The sequence below is a fragment of the Mycteria americana genome, chromosome 12 (assembly GCF_035582795.1).
Source record: "Mycteria americana isolate JAX WOST 10 ecotype Jacksonville Zoo and Gardens chromosome 12, USCA_MyAme_1.0, whole genome shotgun sequence".
Lineage (NCBI taxonomy): Eukaryota > Metazoa > Chordata > Aves > Ciconiiformes > Ciconiidae > Mycteria > Mycteria americana.
In genome coordinates this window covers 5,597,666-5,617,835 of record NC_134376.1, presented here as the reverse complement: position 1 = coordinate 5,617,835, position 20,170 = coordinate 5,597,666, and the positions used below count along the sequence as shown (strand labels likewise).

General features: G+C 39.3%; 1 protein-coding gene across 4 annotated transcripts in view; it reads right to left on the bottom strand.

Moving 5' to 3' along the window:
* CARD11 (caspase recruitment domain family member 11) overlaps window positions 1-20,170 on the bottom strand; it is a 116,522-nt gene that overhangs the window by 43,215 nt on the left and 53,137 nt on the right. Inside the window, exons 2-5 of one of the 4 annotated variants that reach the window (XM_075515468.1) lie at window positions 14,516-14,607; window positions 11,823-12,010; window positions 9,078-9,412; window positions 7,985-8,110 (exon numbers count right to left, since the gene is read on the bottom strand). In XM_075515468.1, the coding sequence (XP_075371583.1) occupies window positions 7,985-7,997 (13 nt within the window). In that variant the 5' untranslated portion in view covers window positions 7,998-8,110; window positions 9,078-9,412; window positions 11,823-12,010; window positions 14,516-14,607. Of the gene's footprint in view, window positions 1-7,984; window positions 8,313-9,077; window positions 9,413-11,822; window positions 12,011-14,515; window positions 14,608-20,170 lie in introns of those variants that run through there. The other 3 variants (XM_075515469.1, XM_075515470.1, XM_075515471.1) reach the window with 3 other exon arrangements.

Genomic DNA, 20,170 nt, shown 5'->3' with positions numbered 1-20,170 from the left:
CATAACCCACATCCAACCATCAGAAGGCGTTTACTCAATTCACTATGTTTTTCTCTGCAGGAAATAAGGATTGCTGGTTTGAGCAGCAGACAGCTGCATGTCTCCTCTTGGGCTTGTGTAAGGCCAAATTCATGGCAGAACGAATTTCTGGTCCGAGACTACGAAGTTCACTGCCTCTAGGTGAGGGGTGGAGGAAAGTGGGAAGTAACCCACTTCTAGACATGTAGAGCATAATACAGAATGCCAAGATGTGGCATTGCACAGCCCACAGAGTCTGATGCTCTGATCTGACTCTTTACAGCGGCTCTACATGCAGGACCAGAGGATCAATTTTGGACCATGTTGTCTGGAACACAGCACAACAACCTGAACAACCTGTACTACTACAGCCAGCTGTGTGTTAAGCATTCTCTACAAGAGAAAAGAAGAGAAGTGGAAGAATCTCCCAGATGAAAATATGACTTTGTCGGTGAGGTCTAGAAACCTTACTAAAGCAAAATGGCCTATCTCTGCCTTCCCTCTGATTTTTTATTTTTTTCATTTGCTGTGCTTGATGCATTGCTTCATTTCCCTTAGGATCAGTCACAAACCAGAGGTGACAGATACCTTCAGTTCTAAAGTATGCTGTATAGAGAGAAGTTTGTTAGTTATCTTCACTCACCTGATGAAACTAGTGTATGTGGGATGGTAACCAGAATCAGAAAGGAAGAGGAAAGGAGACGTTAAACAAGACAAATGAGGCACGTCAGACAGACGGGTCAGACTGAAGGTAGAGAAGACTTGGGATGTCCTGTGAGGACCAAAAAACAGTAACAAACCACCCTCCGCCTTTTCTCACGTTCTTTCCTCACAGTAGTTGAATGTTCAAATTTTCTTTACTGTTCCAATCCCTTTCAGCAGAGACTGTACTTAGATCTGTGCTGGTGGCATTAGATATTTAATAGGTTTGCATCCAATATTTCTAATACTACCCTGCTCAAATAGCTTTGGATTTATGCACTATTTCATGTTATAATGATGCAATTGCAATGAGTTTGCATTTTTCTGCATTGTGGAAAGTTCTACAATGTATCAGGAGCCTGTCATTAAATTCACAGCCTTCAAAGTGGCGTTCAAATCCTGGCCATTTCTGCCTTAGACCTAGCATTTTCCAAGTGTTCTTTGTAGGTGAAAAAGTTCAGTCCTTCCTGATACCGTATTCTCACATGGCTTCTAAAGTAACTATCGAGCCAGACACTACTCTCCCAGGTGTGCAACCCTAGTTGTTCAGTGATTCACTGAAAGTGTTGCTGTCAACAGCATTTAATCCAGCAAAACTGCCTGGATACTGCTCTCACTACGGATATGGGCAAGTCACAAAACCACCATTCTGTAGTGTTACACTCCATATGAAATGCCCAGGTATCATTTTTCTTTCAGACCACAGACTTGCAGATTAAAAAAAACCTGATTCACTGTTTCCAGCATTACAGGAAATGTAATACTCCTTCACTTTTTTCTAACAACTAAAGTGGAAGAAAAACACACTCTTTTCTGTCCTAAAACGAAAGTTTAAATATTTTTTTGTTTCATACTGCATTGATATCTTTCATGGCATAAATGCAAAAATGAGAGAATAAAAGACAGAAGGAATTTAAACCTTCTACAGGAAAACATGTTAGTCTTTGGACTTTCTGAAAAATATGTAAGTGGAAATGCAGGAGTATGTTACTGGAAGGATAAAACACACTCCAAGTCTTCTTAAACAATTAAATATTGAGACTTATTTGAATGTTTTGGCAGGAACTGTGAAGGAAGACTAGCAGTGTAGTAGCAGAGAAGAGTCTTATCTTAAGCTTGGTTTTTTTACCAGGAGAAAATAAGCTGAGCAATGGTAAAGAAGGTGGAAAAAGTTTATGGAATTTTATATTTTCAGTCAGTGCAAGACATTAGTGAAATGAGTTTGATGATCTCGCTAACTAGGTCATTATAAACTATTAAAAACATACGGAACGGCAACTACCTTGATGTGGCACTCAGGGACATTGTTTAGTGGTGGACTTGGCAGTGTTAGGTTAATAGTTGGACTCAATGATCTTAAGGGTCTTTTCCAATGTAAATGATTCTACAATTCTATGATTCAGAAAAAGCCAAGAAATAGAGATGCAGGCAGCAGCTGCTGGATAGACACTGTGACTTGTTCTTTGTCCTGGTTTTGGCTGGGATAGAGTTAATTTTCTTCCTAGTAGCTGGTCTAGTGCTGTGTTTTGGATTTAGTAGGAGAATAATGTTGATAACACGCTGATGTTTTAGTTGTTGCTAAGTGGTGTTTACACTGGTCAAGGACTTTTCAGATTCTCATGCTCTGCTGGGCGCACAAGAAACTGGGAGGGGGCACAGCCAGGATGGCTGATCCATACTGGCCAAAGGGCTATTCCATACCATATGATGTCATACCCAGTATATAAACTGGGGGGAGTTGGCCGGGGGCAGCGATCGCTGCGCGGGGACTGGCTGGGTGTTGGTCAGCGGGTAGTGAGCAGTTGTATCACTGTTGTTTTTTCCTGGGTTTTGTTCCTCTCTCGCTCCCTTGTTGTTTTCCTTTTCATTACAATTTATTATTAACATTTTTTTCCCCAATTATTACACTGTTCTTATCTCAACCCACGAGTTTTCTTACTTTTGCTCTTCCAACTCTCTCCCCCATCCCACTTGGGGGGGAGGATGAGTGAGTGGTTGTGTGGTGCTTAATTGCCGACTGGGGCTAAACCACCACGTTCTTGTAAAAGATTGGGATGCACCAGTTGACTTTGGAGAGGATCCATGCAAAATTGCAACCAGGGAGGAAACATTCTTTTAAACACAGACTTTTAAACACAGGCCAGTTTGGTCAGTGAATGGTAAATGTCACTGGTGTTTTAATTGAGCTGTTAAAAGCCAAAAGCCTTCAAATGATCTTATAAATGTGATAATCTTTCAGTTGATGATCAAGGAGAAAAGATTCAATCACCAGTTGCACTGTAGTTTGGAAATGAAGTGTATTTGGTGTAATCTTTAGAAAAAGAGTTGAAGCAACCTTTGGGTGTTTTCCCAGTTTGCTCAGGATTCAGAATTCACAGAGGGAAACATTTGAAAGGTTTCTTTATTGGTGTTTCAAACCCCGGAGGAACTCACTTTTGTGCTCAAATATATTAAACATGTGTAACAACCTATTAAGCATACTCATACTGATTTCAAGTATGGGCACAGCTAGATTAGAAATGTTTATACACATATAGAGCCGTAAAAAATGAAGTGGAAACAATCCATTAACTGCTAATGATAACCATAGATGTACTGCTAGCATACAGCCTTCTCTGCATTCAAATGGAAAAAAAATCCTTATCCTATTTTAAACAGAAACCCTATGTTAAATTTACTCTTCAGTGCCTCAATTACAACCTGAGGAAAATTTGCCAGCAAACAACCAGTGCTCAGGAGGCCAGTGGGAATCCTTTCATTGGTTACAATGAAGCTGAATTCCTCCCCTGAACTACAAAAACCAGGGCAGACTACCAGACTTGGGCAAATAACAACTGTCTTTGTGTAAGGCCAAACTGGCCTCAGGGACCAGAACAAACATATCTGTTAATACTACACAATGTTACTTTACACAGACAAATTCACTGAGGCAACAATTACTACAAATAATACCACATACACAGCTGTATATACATTTATCCTTTTGACACAACTAGAATGTTACAGCATTTCATTTGACATTTCTGAGAGATTTCCAGTGAGATTTGACAAATTTCTCTTTCCTCTTCAGTTGCTAAACAGATTCACCAAAGTAGACAGCATTAGAAAGTAATGTCCCATCCAGCAGTAAAGATAAAATAGGTTTTGCGGGACTAACATAACAAGAATATTCTCTTCACTACACGTTCAGCAGTGATAGCAGACAGTGCACAACACATTGCCAAATTCTGGTGCTATTAGTAATGTACTTTTACGAGCTGTGAAAAAAACCCTGTGTGTTTGTATTTTGTATTAAAAAGTACAAAGGCCTTAACCACTGGTAAAATTTTAAATGCACCCCCTGTAGATCATTAAGCATGTGAATTCATGGTACTCACAAACTATCACCATTTGTAGATCCCAAATATTTGGCAGAAGATTATGAAGGAAGAGAGGTGGTCAAAATCAAAGTTCAGAAAAGACCTTTATGTTTAACTAAAGTCAGTGTGAAAACCTCCAGCCAAGGAATAATCCACCGTCCACAGCTGGGACACACCATGACAGGGCATGTGGCAGATCTGCTATTTTGTCAAATTGCACTTTAAACAGACTGGCACTGTATTCTCCTTTGCCTGAGAGGAGCAAAAGTGAGAGGGTAATATAGGGAGAGAATACTGACTAAAGAAGTAGAGAGAAAGAAGCTTTTATCACTCGTTGTATGTGTGCCACAGAGACCAATTATATACATTTGACAGCAACCATTATAATTCCAGAGTCCTTGAACAAATCACAAGCAGAAAGGTTACCTTCCTGAAACTGTTCATTGCCATTAAATAACTGATCCAGACTAGAGGGTGAAGGCAGCGCTTAAGGGAGAGTTGGGGGAAGGGAGGAGATGGAGAATCTTATTACATGTATACCTGAGAAAGCCCCATCATTTGTTCTGAAAAAGGAATTGCAGATTCACTGCAGATACTGTATTCTCAGCAAAGCGGACAGTGTTCTGAGAATGCAAATCCTACAGACAGCAGTGACAAAACAGCCAAGACAAAAATAATTTCTCGCTCATATCAGTGGCAAAACTTGACTAAACTTGGTGAGGTTTATGGTTTTACCCTCCACTTTGAAAGTCACAAGACCTGGTCTTTTAAGTTTAAATTGCTATGGAGGCTACTTACAAAGAAAGCTGCCATAGGTCAAATTCCACCATCAGTTACACAACCTTAATGACCACATCTAAGTGAAACATTCGTATTTCATGAAACATGCGTTTCAATATCAAAGAGAGAGTTGAGACATCTGCTAAAAAGTGGGTAGCTTGTTCTCTCTCAATAATACAGGCATAATATTGGGAGAAATAAGGACGTCTCTAGATTTCCTCCTCTGTGAGCAATCATTCCATATATCTCATTAAAAATTTCACCAAGCAACAGTATATAAACCAAGGTCATTTGGTATATCACATTCAGATTTCTTCAGCCTATCCCAGTTATTTGGGATGCATCCTTCTGGAGAAGGTTCAAATTGCCTTTAATTTTAACAGATACATCCAGTCAGATGGTTCTCTTTTCACCCATGTTGAAAGTTTATTTTTCTCTTAATTCGGAGTTAAATCTAATTGGAAGTAACTATTCGCGTAAGAACAGGGAGTCAAACATGTGGTTCTGAATTTCTGTTCTGGGGTTAGCCCTCTCAACATAGCAATTTGCTGGGTAGGATGGAAAGTTTCGAGGCTCTTTCCAGCTGAAATTTCTCCTCTGCCAGACACATGGCTCAAGAAACTAGATACACACACACACACACATTTCTGGCTCCAGGTCCCCTTGCAACTGTCACAACCCAACTTTGACAATGCCCACTTTTAACTCAACATACAGCAAACTATCATGACGAAAAACAAAAAGGAGGGAGGGAGAGAGAGAGAAAGAAGAGATGTTGTCTCAGCCAATTTATTTCTGGGAGACATCAAGGCCTTACAAAAAGAACCAGTAATGGGGGCACAGAATACTGAAAAAACAAAGCACAAAATCATCATACAAGTTTTGCAGAATGACTAAAAGGAACACAAGTACTTTTCACATCACAAGATGAGTTGTAACAGAGTAAGAAAGAGTCATATTAGACCTGTATGTATAAAATGAACATCTCTTATTTTATTGTTCTAAGCTTGTGGACTTTTCGAAGATCCAAAAGACAAAGATATTTTAATGTACGTGCTTCTGTATTCAGAAGAAAATGCTCACAGCTCAAAGGCCACAGTTTGCTAGCTCTGAATCAGAAAGGGTATATTATAATTGCAAACACAAAATTTAAGCTCCTTTCACTCATAAGGAGATGGACAATTTGAGAGAGCAGGGCAGATCCCTAAGAGAATTCTCCCACATAATAATTCTCTTATTAATTCAGCTGAGTTTAATAAGTGATCCTTATTCAGTCCCCCAAAGCCCACATCGGAACATCCCTAGAAATAAATCTTCAGTCTCAATAGCCCTGCTTAAGAAGGTGAGGCTAAAAGGCTTCATCAAAGAAATGTACTTATTTGTCATATCTGGTTCAAAGCTTACAAACTTAAATAAGGATTAATACCAGATATTGTCCTTGGATGCAGTTTTTAGCCATGCCTGATCTTGATGACTAACCAATATATCTGGTATAAAAGCAATGAGCTGTTTCCAGATCCTAGGAGCAAAGTTACTCCCACTACAGCATTAGAGTTGAGAACTTCTACCTCTGAGATGTGAAATCCCATAGGAATCAACAGGACAAAAACTACACCAGTGTCAGATCAGAAGTTCTGGTGTGGAGCAGGAAGTTTAAAACTTAATAAAGTTTAGTAAAAAGGCTTATGATCAACTAGAACTGGTTTTGCAGTTTTCCAAAGGCATTTTGGATTGTGCTCTCCCATTTTTTCATCTACCTTCAGTCCCATCACTAAGCTCTTCCTCTGCTGCAGCCTGCGTATACTGCAAAGGAAAGATGAGCTGAGAGACTGCAATACTTCCTCCAGTTCCCCTACAGGTACTCAGCTAAGACAGCACAGAGCAAGACCATCTGCATCAGTAGTTCCTCCCAATATGAATGCAACATCAAGATAAAAACAGATAGAGAAACCTGGTGGAGAGTTGGCGTTAAGGACTTAGGAAGGAGTGGGATGGTAGAAAGAGAAGGGGTAGAATACACAAAGTCAGGGCAGGCTGTATTTGCAAGTGGAGAGGAAGCTATGGTGTGTTATAGGTGTTAGAAAATTCTATTTGTGAGACAGAAAGAAACAGAGAGACAGGATGACAGCAGTTGTTTGTTGTGAATGACTAAGTATGAGTCTGAGAATTGGAAGGAAGCTGTGCAGGTATAAAAGTCTTGTATTTGGGGATGCATCCCCAAACGTGTAAATATGCAAATCCTGCATACGTACATGAAAGGGGCAGACAGGAAAGCAGCATGTGTGTGCGAGGACAATCCAGTGGAGAGGCAACATCACTGTGTGTGCAAAATTAACTTTGCAGGGCAGCAAGGTATGCTGTGTGCATGAGAAAGCGGATGGAGCAGGAAGTAGGAGTGCGTGTGAGAAGGGAGAGGAGCAATGGGAAAGGGGAACACAAGACAGAGAAGGAACTGACAGAGGGGAAGGAGAGAAAGATTAAGAACATGGGGGAGGATGTACAGTCTATTGCACAGGCAAGAAAGAGAAGGTGGAGGGAAAGGAAAGGAACGAACAAGGGGAACATTTGTCACAGAAAATATGCTTGATTAAAAACAGGCGAAAGATGGTGAAAAAGATAGTAAGAGACACATTAGCTTTGAGAAAAGAATAAAGGTAGTGAGAAGAACAAATTAAAAGATAAAAAAAAACAAAGAAGAAAGATTTTATTAGTTAAAATCTTCAACTAATGAAGAGATTTAAATAAAAGGCTAGGGCACAACACACTATGGGTAGAACCAGAAATGCCCTGGAGACCAGTGCTGATGATCAGTTCTTTCATCTCCCCTCTAGAACTCCATTTCAACTCTCCTTCCCAGTGCACACTTTCTTTAAGAACACGTTTGCACCTCCAGCTACAGCCGGTTCACCTCACTGAACCTTGAGCTCCAAGTGTTGGTGCATGCAAAGTACAACGAGACCCGCTGAGGGCAAGAAAGGCGCGAACGCAATCATTTTCAAAGAAACATACTCTTGAAAATGAAGACAAAAAAGGTGAAAGGTGAAAGTGGAACTTGTAGTGATTAGAGTCAAGCACTGTCCTAGCCAGCAGTGAGGTGGAGCTGATCTGACAGCTGCTTTCCTTACCTTGGGTGCTCATGAGTGACCGGGCTGTCTTGCTGTAGCTGCTGCAGGCTGAAACTCTCTACGTCGCCTCCATGCAATTGTCAGTGTCCCTCCAGCAGTCTTGGAGAGGTTATTTGTGCTCTGCAGCTGTTGAAAAGTAAAGGAAACACAAGGAGCAAAACACCCCCTGGCCCTTAAAGTGCCAAAAGTTTAGGGAGAATCAGGAATGAAGGAAGCAAGTGCACCGGTCTCAGAACAGCAAAGAGCGACACAGAAAGTAAGAAAAAGTGTGTCAGAGGCTGGGAGGGGCGGAGAAGGAAAATGCAAAGATCTGACAGGAAACCAGACTATAAATCTGCTTAGGGTTTAAAAAAAACACATTTCTGCTCCCCAGTGATACAGCCTGTTTGCAAATGACTCCGCATACAGGTGACAGCAGAGCCCTTAAGTACCCCTGTAAGCAAATAAAGAGGCACTTTTGCCCCTTCCCCAGGAAGAGCAGTGGGCAGAGTCGGCAGCAGCACAAACGACTGGCTCAGATAGAAAAAGTAAGCTGTCTCCACTGCCACACTTCTAGTTCTCCAGACTTTTAGTGCATGTTTCTCTCAAGCAAAAGGGGACATGCTGAATGCCAGCCTTACTGGTGCTGTGCCTCTCCGACCACAAAGCAGCAGCTCTTGCTTCTCAGTGCACATGCTGGCTAGAAAGCAAGCAGGAAAGAAAAAAGAAAGGAAGGACTGAACAAAACAGAGTTTCAAGAACAACAGTTCCAGGCAGAAGGAGTTCTGGGTTTTCCCAAGGTTTCAAAGGCTTTTCAAGAAAGCATCTATCTTATTAATAGCTGCTTTTGCTAAAAAGGGAGTCAACAAGGTTTACTTTATGCAAGCATTAGATTATTTTACAGTTGAATGATACTGTTGTGGTTTAACCCCAGCTGTCAACTAAGCACCACACAGCCGCAATAAGCAAATATATTTAAGCAATATATTTTCCAAAGGGAGTCTCCACTGACATAAAGAAGACTCAGTATCTTGTATTGCTTTAATGCTGGACTCCAGGCTTAAGGCCACACATGCAAATCCAACCACTGGTGGGTCTCACTGGGGACATTTACCTGGTAGGCTGCAACTAAGAGCCTCCCTCCACCGGCAAGCCAACGAGAGCAAAGTCAGTCAGTCCTTGCCCTTACTGTTCTCCCAGTCCTGCAGGACCAGGAGTCACCCCCACTGCTAGGAACCTCCTTCAGTGCTGCTGCCATCTTGCTCGGGCATCCTTAGCCCGCATCACTTGCATGATGTTGTGCTGGTTCTCGTTCTGCTATTGCCTATTCGACCTCCAGGGGGGAAACAAGGCACAGACACTGCTCTACTCCCAGTCGCTCATTAGGCTTTACCCTTTGCACTGGGGAGATGCACACAAATGAAGCCTCACTGGAGTCAGCAGTAGGTCCTGCATATGAGAGAATCAGAGAAAACACCCCTTGAAGGAAGAATCATATGTGGTAATAGGGATGCGTGTATGTGAGGGTGACTGAGGCTAGAAGAAAGCAACTGTGTGTGTATGTGCATGGGTATGTTTTTATCTCATGAGAGAAACTAACAGAAAGAAAAGCAGAAACACTATGAATAATAAGCATAAGTGACCGATGATAGATAATTTAGGAATGTGGGAAGGGAAAAAGCATGATGATAGTAATGGAATGAGAGAATGAGAAAGGAAAAAATAATTGTTAGAGAATGAAGGAAAACACAACGAATGGAAAGTAAGTATAAAAGTACAGTGGAAAAACTATCAAAGGATACAGCAGCATCAAAGGATACAGCAGCGTCAAAGACAACAGAATGGAGGAAGTGAGATGATAAAGTGAAAAGAAGAAATGTAAGGGAGAAAATACATGGCTCAAAGTGTCATTACAATAGCACTCAAAAGTGTTCTTACCAAACTGAAAACCTGAACCCCATGAAAATCATGAGGGAGCAGAATATATTCCAGGCAGCACAATGTGTGGGGCAGCTCTGCTCTAATTCTCCCTTACCATTCCTGCAATTTCACAATTTCCTTGCACCTATACCTGGACTAGCAAGGGCCCAAGTTTCACCATAAGGACAATATTGGAAAGGATTCCAGTTCTCTAAATCAAGAGCTCAGAGACTAAGGCAAGCAGGAATTTCTCTCTCCCACTGAGCAACAACAGAACATGCTACATCCCTATCGATTTTTTTCCAGTGAGGACTATACTGTTATGTGCTACTTATGTTCTTGTGCAACTTTACCAAAATTTGCCTTTGAACAACCTTGCAAGCCGCATGTGACGAGGTGCAGGAAAGCTTCCTGCTTTGAGCAGCCAAAAATCTATCCATGTGACAACTGCATGGGTGAGGTTCTGCAGTTTCTGACTGGGGGAAAGACAGCAATACTTTGGAGAAAAAATGTGAAATATAGCTATAAGAATTGTGGCCTACAATTATTCCGTCAAAACCAATATGTTATTTCTGAGCCAAGCTTTCTACTGCTTTCACAGAGGAAGCTGATTTGTGCATGCAACAGAGGAACCATTTTAAGCACAACCAGAGAAATTAACTCCGCTAGCAGGAGGCTTTGTGGCTTCACTTCGATTTAAAAACTACAGATCTTCCACACACAGTTCCTAACCTGAAAGGAAAAACATGCTAGAAATTCAAGTCAAAACTCACCCAGTCTCATTATAGCTTTCTCCTATCCTTGATTTCTTCAGCAAATAGGATATTAGACAGTAAACTATAAAACTGCCCTCCAGAGTCAAGCAAGGCGTTAGATATCATTTGTTCCTGTTTCTGCTTTTGTTTTGCTTAATGTTGTAGATTACAAACAGCTTTCAAAAAGTACAACTGTTTTAAAGAAGATCCCACATTTCCCTGGGCCTAAAGTGACGCCCTGGAGATGAAGCAATTATCCAGTGGAGCCCGAGCAGCTTTAAGGAATCTATCACTGAAACTCAAAGGACCTAAAATTCTCCTAATCATAAAGGCTTTACTGGCAAACCAACGTTAGCTGAGTGGGATCCAGTCATCAATCACAAAGCCACATGTAACTGAGTATCAACTTTATTTTATAAGAGTTTTCAATCTTAATCCCAGTTTTCAGTTTTAAAAAATTCTCTCAAGCTATAAAAATGTTATGGTTGAGGTTACAGTTCCTTGAGGCTGGTAGACTGAAGTGATGTGTTTCACACAATGTAAGTGTAGAAAATAATTATGTTCTGTTAGGCAACTAGAAAACTCAAGAAAATCCAAATGTTCCACCTCAAATACAGGTATATGGCAAAAAACTGCAGAATGTGAATCGGGAGGGGTTTCCTGATCCAAATGCAGGGTCTAGGACCTTGGCTGGTAGAGTTACCTATCTATTAGCAAGCAGCAGCAATGGAGACTTATATACAAAGTTGAAAACTGCAAAGACATCTAAAATAAGCACTGGAAACATGGTACTGAGAAAAAGTCCAAAAAGAGCTTTCCTAAGCAGTTTGGCTGAAAAAAAGAACACTTGGAAGTTTGATTAAACTGTCTTTTGTTATTTTTGACCCATTCCACTCAGGGAAGAAGGAGATTTTCCTTTTTTTTTTTTTAGTAAGAAAACCGAGTTGCCTCAAAGAGATACTGGGCTCTGTCATCTATTTCTTTTCTTGTAACCAAAAAAATCCACTGGAACTTTTAGTTTAGCTAGCTGCCCAGCTAAGGGGTAACAATATTTTTTTTCATTTACTTTTTTTTAATTATAGCTTCTCAGTCTTCTTTCACTAAACCTGATACAGGGAATAATAAATTGCACCTCTGCCTGCAAAGAAACTGCCCTTACATGAAAGTCACCTGGCAGGACTCACCTGGTATGTTTGCTGTCTCCATCTTTCAAAGAGACTTCAGAAAAGGAGAGCATACTAAGTTCCTTCCAATTGCTCTAATTCCGCATGATCTGAGCCCTGATGGTAGAACCTGAATAGCAAATGCATCTTAAGCCCTTTGATGGTGCTGTACCTTCCCTTCCTCCAGGCTTTTACTTTGGGATCCCTGCCTAAAAAAACAACAAAATTTCAAGGTTATTCTATTATTTTATTGGGGTGAGCAAACAGTGGAGAAGACTTGGCATCTTAGAGATTCCTCCACATGTTGCTGGCCTCCTAAGTATTTTGCTCATAGTGACTTTCACACCATAACATTGTTATTGGGGTCTATAGGGAAAGCTTCTCTTTCTGTCTGTCCCACAGGAATTATGTAAAATTTGTTTATCCAGTGGAAGGTTCTCCTTGTACACCATGACTTCCTATAGAAAGCCTTTTTACAGAGTTGATTCATCACCACTCAGGAGGGCAGGCCATAACTCAGAAATGAAGCCGCTAGATAGCTTTAAATAGTTGCAGACTGAAGAGCTGGAAAAACATCAGTATTTGGAAGCAGAGAAACACTAAACTGTCCAGCTCTTAATCTGCTGTTCCTTTTCTTCTATTCCCTTCTACTCACACGAGAGCCATCCCAGCCCATGAGTAGACTGCCCTTGACTCCTTATCAGTGTAACAGTCCTGAAAACCCCTGGATACCAGAAAGGCATTTCACAAACTAGTGATTTGAGAATTAATATATTGCATTTCTCCTGCATGTCTGAGCACAGTAGCATCGTATATATTGTTAACACAACCTCTCCAACTCTTGAACGAAAGAAACAGAAGTATTAAATATTTTCCACATTTTACATATTTTATATTATCAGCCTTGCTCAACTATCCTTAGAGACTATCACTCTTACTTATAGATGCTCACAATTTATCATTTTTCTCTGGAGATCTGACTTCCAGAACAGAAGTATTTCCCTATTCAATTCACCAGCCTGTGGATAAGCAGCTGTTAGTGTTCATCTGCCTTTTCTAGGCATTAACATCAAAAACGCCCCTTGATCTTAAAAAGCGACACACAGCAGGGTTTCTTTAACACCTTTGGGGGTAATGGTTTAAATCCAGTAGGGAAATGTTCTCATCTATAGGTTTATGATACACATTTAAACAGTGTTTCAATTGCCTGAACTATGAAATAAGATGACAGCCAAACATATATCAGTGGGGAACAGATAGTATAAAATTCTCTCTTTCATTTGACAGTGTTGAGGCTCACGTATTTTTGCACAAAACGGACAGTCTCTGTCGAGTTTGGCAATATTATGGGATTTATCTGTCTGTGTCAGCTGTTAGCATGTTCACTCTCCTTTTTATGAAAAAGTTAGGTTCAAATCCATCCCAGGAGCTGGGTTCACAACCCACAGCACACTGGATAGTGCCCTGCCAAAAGACCTGCCCTCCACTGAAGCAAAGAACCCAGATCTATTCTGCCTCTTCTTGAGGCCAAAGGGAAGGAAGCTCCAGACTCTGTGATGGTCTTTCCAGAAAAGTAAGTTAATTTAGTGATCACTCCAACCATTCTCTTTTCATTAGACATATATTATTCATCAAAACTGGGTATGAGCCATAGCTCAGGTCCTTATGCTATTCCTTATGCTCTTAACTATATGTCCATAGGGCTTAAATCCAAGGATCTTTAAACTTTCCAGACAAATAATTTAGTTTCACAGCAACCAATGAGTTAGGTATTCATATCCATGCTCAACAGATGATGAGATGAAGTATTGGGGAGATAAGAAAAGAATATTTATTCCCCCTTAAAAGTATAAAAATACAGGGGTTTTCACATAGTTTAATTTTTAAAAAATTCTTATGGGCTATTTAAAAATAACTGGCAAAAGTTAAAAAATCAAGGCAAACACTTATAAAATAACATTTTTTGTTAAAATAAAGGGGGATAGGAGGGAATATAATCACTATTATTGCAAAAACTTCAACAGAGTTCAGATCATTGTCACTGGAAAATATCCTGAAAAAATTAATTTTAGTTCAACAACTTGCGTTAAAAATTTTCTAAATAAATTCATCAATCCCGTATCTCATCTTTAGCTTAAAACACAACGTCATCTTTCCCCACTTATGCAATAGTAGCATTGTCAATATGTATTCTGATTATTAGACTGTGAAGGATTTAACATGTCTGGACTCTGAAGGATAATCTATCAAACCTGAAATTTAGTAGATGCAAGGAAATTTAGTAGATGCTTATATGCAAGATACAAGATACTTGCTTGTATATAAGTATACAAGCAAGATACTTATTCTTGCTTGTTTGTTTTAAATTGGAAAGTTTCTTGTCTTTATAGGTCAATACTTATTCTAATTAAAAATGTATGCATATTTTTAACAGATACAAATTGAAAACAACTGCAGGTCTTAATGGCTTGCATTCTACAACATTTTCTCCCTTTTTATTCTGTACAGCTTCTTTAAGAGGTCAGAAGGAGGAAAACTTGTGCTAAGTGCTGTGCTCAGAGAGACAATATACCTCACAGAAAAAATAATATTAGGGTTAATTAATAATATAAATTATGCAATATCTAAAACAAGAATTATGTATTAATCCATAGAGTTTGAATGGTAAGGGGACATTTTCCATAGCTTAAATATCCAGTGAACACAGCACAGACCTGGAAGTTAAGGACTTTTAAACTTTCATTACAGGTCTTATACAGACGTCCTCTGTGATTCACATAATCCAAGAGTGCTTCACCTTCCTCATCTATAAAGAGAACCATGACATCTTTGACGTTGAAACTCTTATATAAATGAGATGTGTCAAAACCAGAACATGAAACCCCCCCACGTGAGCATATCATAAGTAAACGTTATAAAAACAAGAATTACTATACTGAGTCAAACCAAAGGTCCATCTCTGCCAGAGAACAGAAACTGTATCTTCCCAGAGTTGGAAGTTGAACCCATCCTTAAGGAAACACACCTCCTCTCTTGCAAAGAAACCACTGCAGAAACATGAGTTGGTTCATTACAGAGGAGACATAGATAAGGATATGAAACAGGAATTTGCCAAAAGCAACTTGGGCTAAGTCAGCAATTTGATGGAAAAGTTACCAGAGACCAGAGGTCAGACTGAGATATTACCATGTTGTTATGCCTTATTTCTCCTTATTGTTTCTTTTAAATAGAATAAGATTTAGCCAACATCATATGCACGGCTATTCTGCCAAAACAGCAATGATCATTTCTGAAAGCAGAGGTTTCAGAGGCAGGTTATGAACATATAATGTGTTCCAAGCAAGAGACAGGAATGCCTATTGAAGCAGGAGCAGCATAGCACTGGAAAAGGGGGCAGAAGCAGCAGGTAGTGGAGAATTCTTGAGTGGTTTTTAACAGCCTGTTAGACTGAACTGGCCTGCACGGCTTACAGCACAGCCCTGAGCGTATAAAAATCTTGATGTTATACTTGATCAGTATGTGTGATGTCTCTATGACTTGTTACTTATAAATTATTTTTTCATCTTTGGATGTATTTGTTCTTCCAGGCTCTCATGTTCACTTTCCTTTTAACTGTGTAGCTCCCAAGGGAAGGATGCTAAGCATTCTTGTAGAAGAGCTCTTAAAATGCATATAAATAGTGGCCATATATCACTGAAGATTTTACATATGTGAGATTAAATATAGCTATAAAACTATATGACTGCTATTTATTGATCCATAAATGAATACCTGCTTTTGAATTTTTAATACTTCTCTTTGAAACAATGGTATAGATTTCTGAAAGCTATGCTTTCTCACTGCATGAGAACTCTGTGTTAGAATCTTAAATACTTTTACATCTATATATAGGACTTTCATTTCACTTCATTCCGATAGTCATATACCCACACACATTACAGGCCATAAACTTTGTAATAAAGAGTAATTCACTTGTCATTCATGAAGTTACTTCTGATTCACTTGATGTAATAGAATGCAGACACCACATATCAAAGTAAGTAATGGAAATGAAATTAATTTAAGCATACATAGGCTGAGTCTAGGTCTTTGTCTGTAGATCCAAATTGCCACGATTGTAATAATTCCTTAAATTTATTACATTAATAGCTAATGACCTCTAATAAAACTGAAGTCTGATTTTACAAGACATTGCACTAATTACCTGGTTCAATGTGTAAATTACCTGGTTCTTGTGTAAAACACACAATACCACTGCTGAGCTTACTGACCCCATTTGTTCACAGAAGTACGCCTATGTTATATTTTGTATGTAGGAGGGAAAGAACATAGAGATGGACACAGTCCCTTCATATAAGAGTTTAATCTGAAAAAAATACATTTGTCTAAAATTTACAGCACTGCACACTGTCCTTTAAGAGTCTAAGAAGTTTTGGATAAAACAAAGAAACAATATTGTCTATTTCTGAAAAGTCATCAAATCACACATTTATCCTATTTTAGCTCACCAAAATATGAAAAACTGCTTAGAAACTTTTAGGCTTAAACTTCCAGTGAGTAAAAACCATAAATTTTAAGAAACCCTAGTGACTCCTAAATTGGACTTTTGGTGAGACAAAGAAGAAATAATCTTAAGAGTATTGACAGAAAGAGGGAACTACCATTTTATATTAGGATTTAGGGAATTATATATTCCTCTTGCAACTACTGCATCAAATTCTTATCCTTACATGATGAAACAAACTATATTCTATCACAGATCTGTTGAACTCTTTCTCTACTCCAATATAATTGAGGAATTTAACTGTTATGCACACTAATCCTGAAGATTTATCCACAATGAAATAGTTCTTTCTCAAAATATACCACCATACAGTCTTTTACTGATTACGTACCTGTTGTTAGAGAATTGCCTGCCTTTCTTCTGAATAGAAGTCATGCATGTCTTATACCTCAGGTTGTTGTATTTCTCTGATCATGAAAAATGAATGTGTGCGTGGGAGTATATTTGCTTTCACTGTATTTAAGAGCTCACTAATAGGTGATTCAAGGTTTTTTTAGCATCATCCACTTAACAAACAAGATGGAAAACTTCCTTCAAGAACGGTCAGTAATCCATTTCTAGCTGTGCTAGCTTCCCAGGGGAAAAGCCAAGTGTTTGAACAATACTATGGTTTGTGTCTTGAGAGACTTAACAAATTGACGATAGGTTGTCATGAAGCTGGGAGCTAAGGTACTCAGAAGACTATCAGTCTTATACTGACACATTAGGGAATTGGTTTCCTAGTAAGCGTTCTGTGAAATCTGTGTCCTGTTCTTACAGAGCCTGACTCTGGTGATTGCTAGATGTAAGATGCTCATAAAATGTTGGAGGGAAGAGTTGAAACACAGAATCTGATTTTTCTCTGGCTTTCAGTTTTAGAAATTGTCTTTTTATATAAAAATTTATTTCACATTCTTAAATTAAGTACGTATTTCCAATATGGGAATGAATTAAAAAATAAGTAAATAAAAAGGCAAAATAGGTGGTTGCCTGAGGCAATTAAACTGAACTATTTTCATGCATGTGATTGGGGGTTAGAGTCCAGCAGAGCTTAAAGCACCTCGAGGTCCACTTTCAGGAAGCACAATGCTACAGAAAAACGTGAAGTCCTCGCCTGGTGCTTTGCCCATGTGCAGGCAAGAGGAGTGGGAAAGGTAAAACAGGAAGGAAACAAAAAGGCTTGTATTTCTAACAGGCTGGAAACCTTCACACTAATGCTATCTTTAGTTCTGCCTGCCAGAGATGCAAATAAGACAGATGGCAGAACTGTGACCAGCTTTTGAAACTGAAACAAACTGCTACACAAACCCTGTACAGGCATCAGCAGATGCCCTCTCGTGAGACCTCTGAAACAAACAGTGGTTCGGTATAGGGCTGTATCTGAGTCCACCTTTGTCCAGCAAGGTATTTCTGGTCATCTCTTTAATGTGTGACTGGACTTCTTGAACATTTGTAACTTAGTTAAAATCACTACTCACTGGAGGATCCCTATACACTTTTAAAAGTTGCGTATTTACTTTCACGTGTGCTGCAGTACAAGCAAAATGAACTTTAGTAAATAATAGCCTACTGTAATAGTGAGCATACATAAAATATTCTCTGCACAGAGAGTTAACCCAAAACATAATAGTAACAAAGAGACAGACTGCAATTTTCTGGAATCTAATGAAGGATGAGAAAGAAGGTGGGCAATCCTCCATATAGGGGTATAATCCTATTCAATTTATTTTTTAATACAGAAGGTCTAGAAAATGTTTCACATTTGGACACAGCCTGTGTATGGAAATACCAGCAAAGTAACTAGGTAATAATGTAGTAAACAGGCATGATTTGGAGACAAGAGAGGAGTAGTGAAGATGGGTACATAAGTTTCAGAAAACTTAACTCTTTGCAAAGATAAATGCACAAGCTGTTAGTAGCCAGCAGATGAAGATCTGCTGGCCAAAAGCTATAGCTCTCCATAGTTCTGTATAGACGAGGAATCAAAAAGCTAATGGCAAAGGAAGAGTAGTGAAATTGTCTTATAACTATTTCATACATACATAACACTGTTCTGGTCCAAAAACGATACAGCAGTCACTGGCCTAAGACCTGCATGAGAAATACTCTGGTACTTGATGGCTTCGTAGAGAAGAATAGAGATGACAGCAAGGAAGAAGAGAAAGTGCTAAATATGTAACCTGCAGGGAGTCAAAAAATCACACATGAATATTGCACTTGAGACGATGAAAGTGAAAGGGCAGAACAGAAAACCAAACCTTAAACAGAGAGTATTGGTGGAATGGGCTGCTGAGCAGGTGTGGAAGAATCAGTAATGATGAAAGTACAAATATGCAGACAATGGGGGAGATTCTGTACTGATTTCTTGAAACAGACCAGGAATTAGTTTACATTTCTTAAGATAGTGGTAGTGTTCTGCTTTCAGCAAAAACTAAGAAATAGACATTTGCTATAAATAGTACTGTACACTTCTATGAGCCCTTCATCTGAGGTTCTCAACAGTTACTATTTTTCCCAAAGAAAGAAGCTCAGTAATATTGACCTACACATGCAGAAAAAAACAGGACTTGAAATTTTACAGAAGAGACACAGACATTCTCACTACAGGCTAACAAGAAGTGCCCTTATAAGACATAGCACTACTTGATCCTTATTACATTAAAATCAAGGTCCAACATTTTTTCCATATGGGAAACCATTGTGGATGCCTTAGGTATAAAAGAAACAAAACAAGTATGATAGTAAGTAACTAAAAGCCTAGTAAAGATGAATTAACAAGAAAGAAAAAGTGAGGAGAAAGACTAAGATGATGATATAATGCTTTCAGCAGAGTTTTTCACTTTGCCGAGTCTAGTCTAAAGTGACAGCCCTGGCTGGAAGCTAAAACTCAAATGTTCAGAGGAGTGGAGAAGGAGAGCTCACTTTTATTTTTTGCTGAGTTGAAAAGTGTCACTTTTCATTTTGCTTTTATAGTTGCTGGAGACCATTACTGCTCACCCCATATTGGCTTTCCCTGCCCTGGAGAAAGTAAATGACATCTGAGAATGCAGCAACTGTGTAGTTTATCGTCCCATTACATGGTACCCCTACAAAACTACTGCAGGCTTATCTGTAACATTTTAGCTTTACATCAGTTGGATGAATCAGTGTACCAGGGACAGCTACTTTTGTTTATATAAATCTCAACAATTTTACAATAGGGAGGCAGGAACACAATTGTCTGCTATGACAAGCCTAGGGGAAAGCATGATCATCACAGGAGACCTTGCAGGAACTTGCTGTCCTTGAAGAGAGGAGGGGTGATAGGGAGAAGTATCAGGATATGTAGTGGAATGTGTACATGGTATAGACAATGGGCAAATCTTATTTCTGGAATGAGGCATATACATCCTTTTTAGCAGTTCAGAATGTCTCCCTATGCTATGGGGGGGTGAAGGTAATTCAGTAAGGAAGGATTCTTTCTGGCTTGACCCTCAGAGCAGAGAAAGGGGCACTACAAAAGGCCACTGCTTCTTTTTGATTACAGAAACTAATTTAACCCACTGTGAGACTTTCAATGGAGGAGGCACCTTTGGGTATGACAGCACCTCTCTTTTTTCTAATGAATACTCAGCACTCCTGTGGAAGGGAAAAGGAGGAAGAGGAGGCAGCACCCAGCTATGCTGCTGGAATGGTCAGAAGCAAAGGGTAATTAATTCTATCATGGTGCAAAAGAGAGTAAGAGAATATAAGAATAAGTATTGCCTGCAGGTTCAGTGACTGAATGATACCAGGGTTGTAAAGTCAGAGGTTGTAGGATCAATGCACAAACACAACCTGCTGCTCT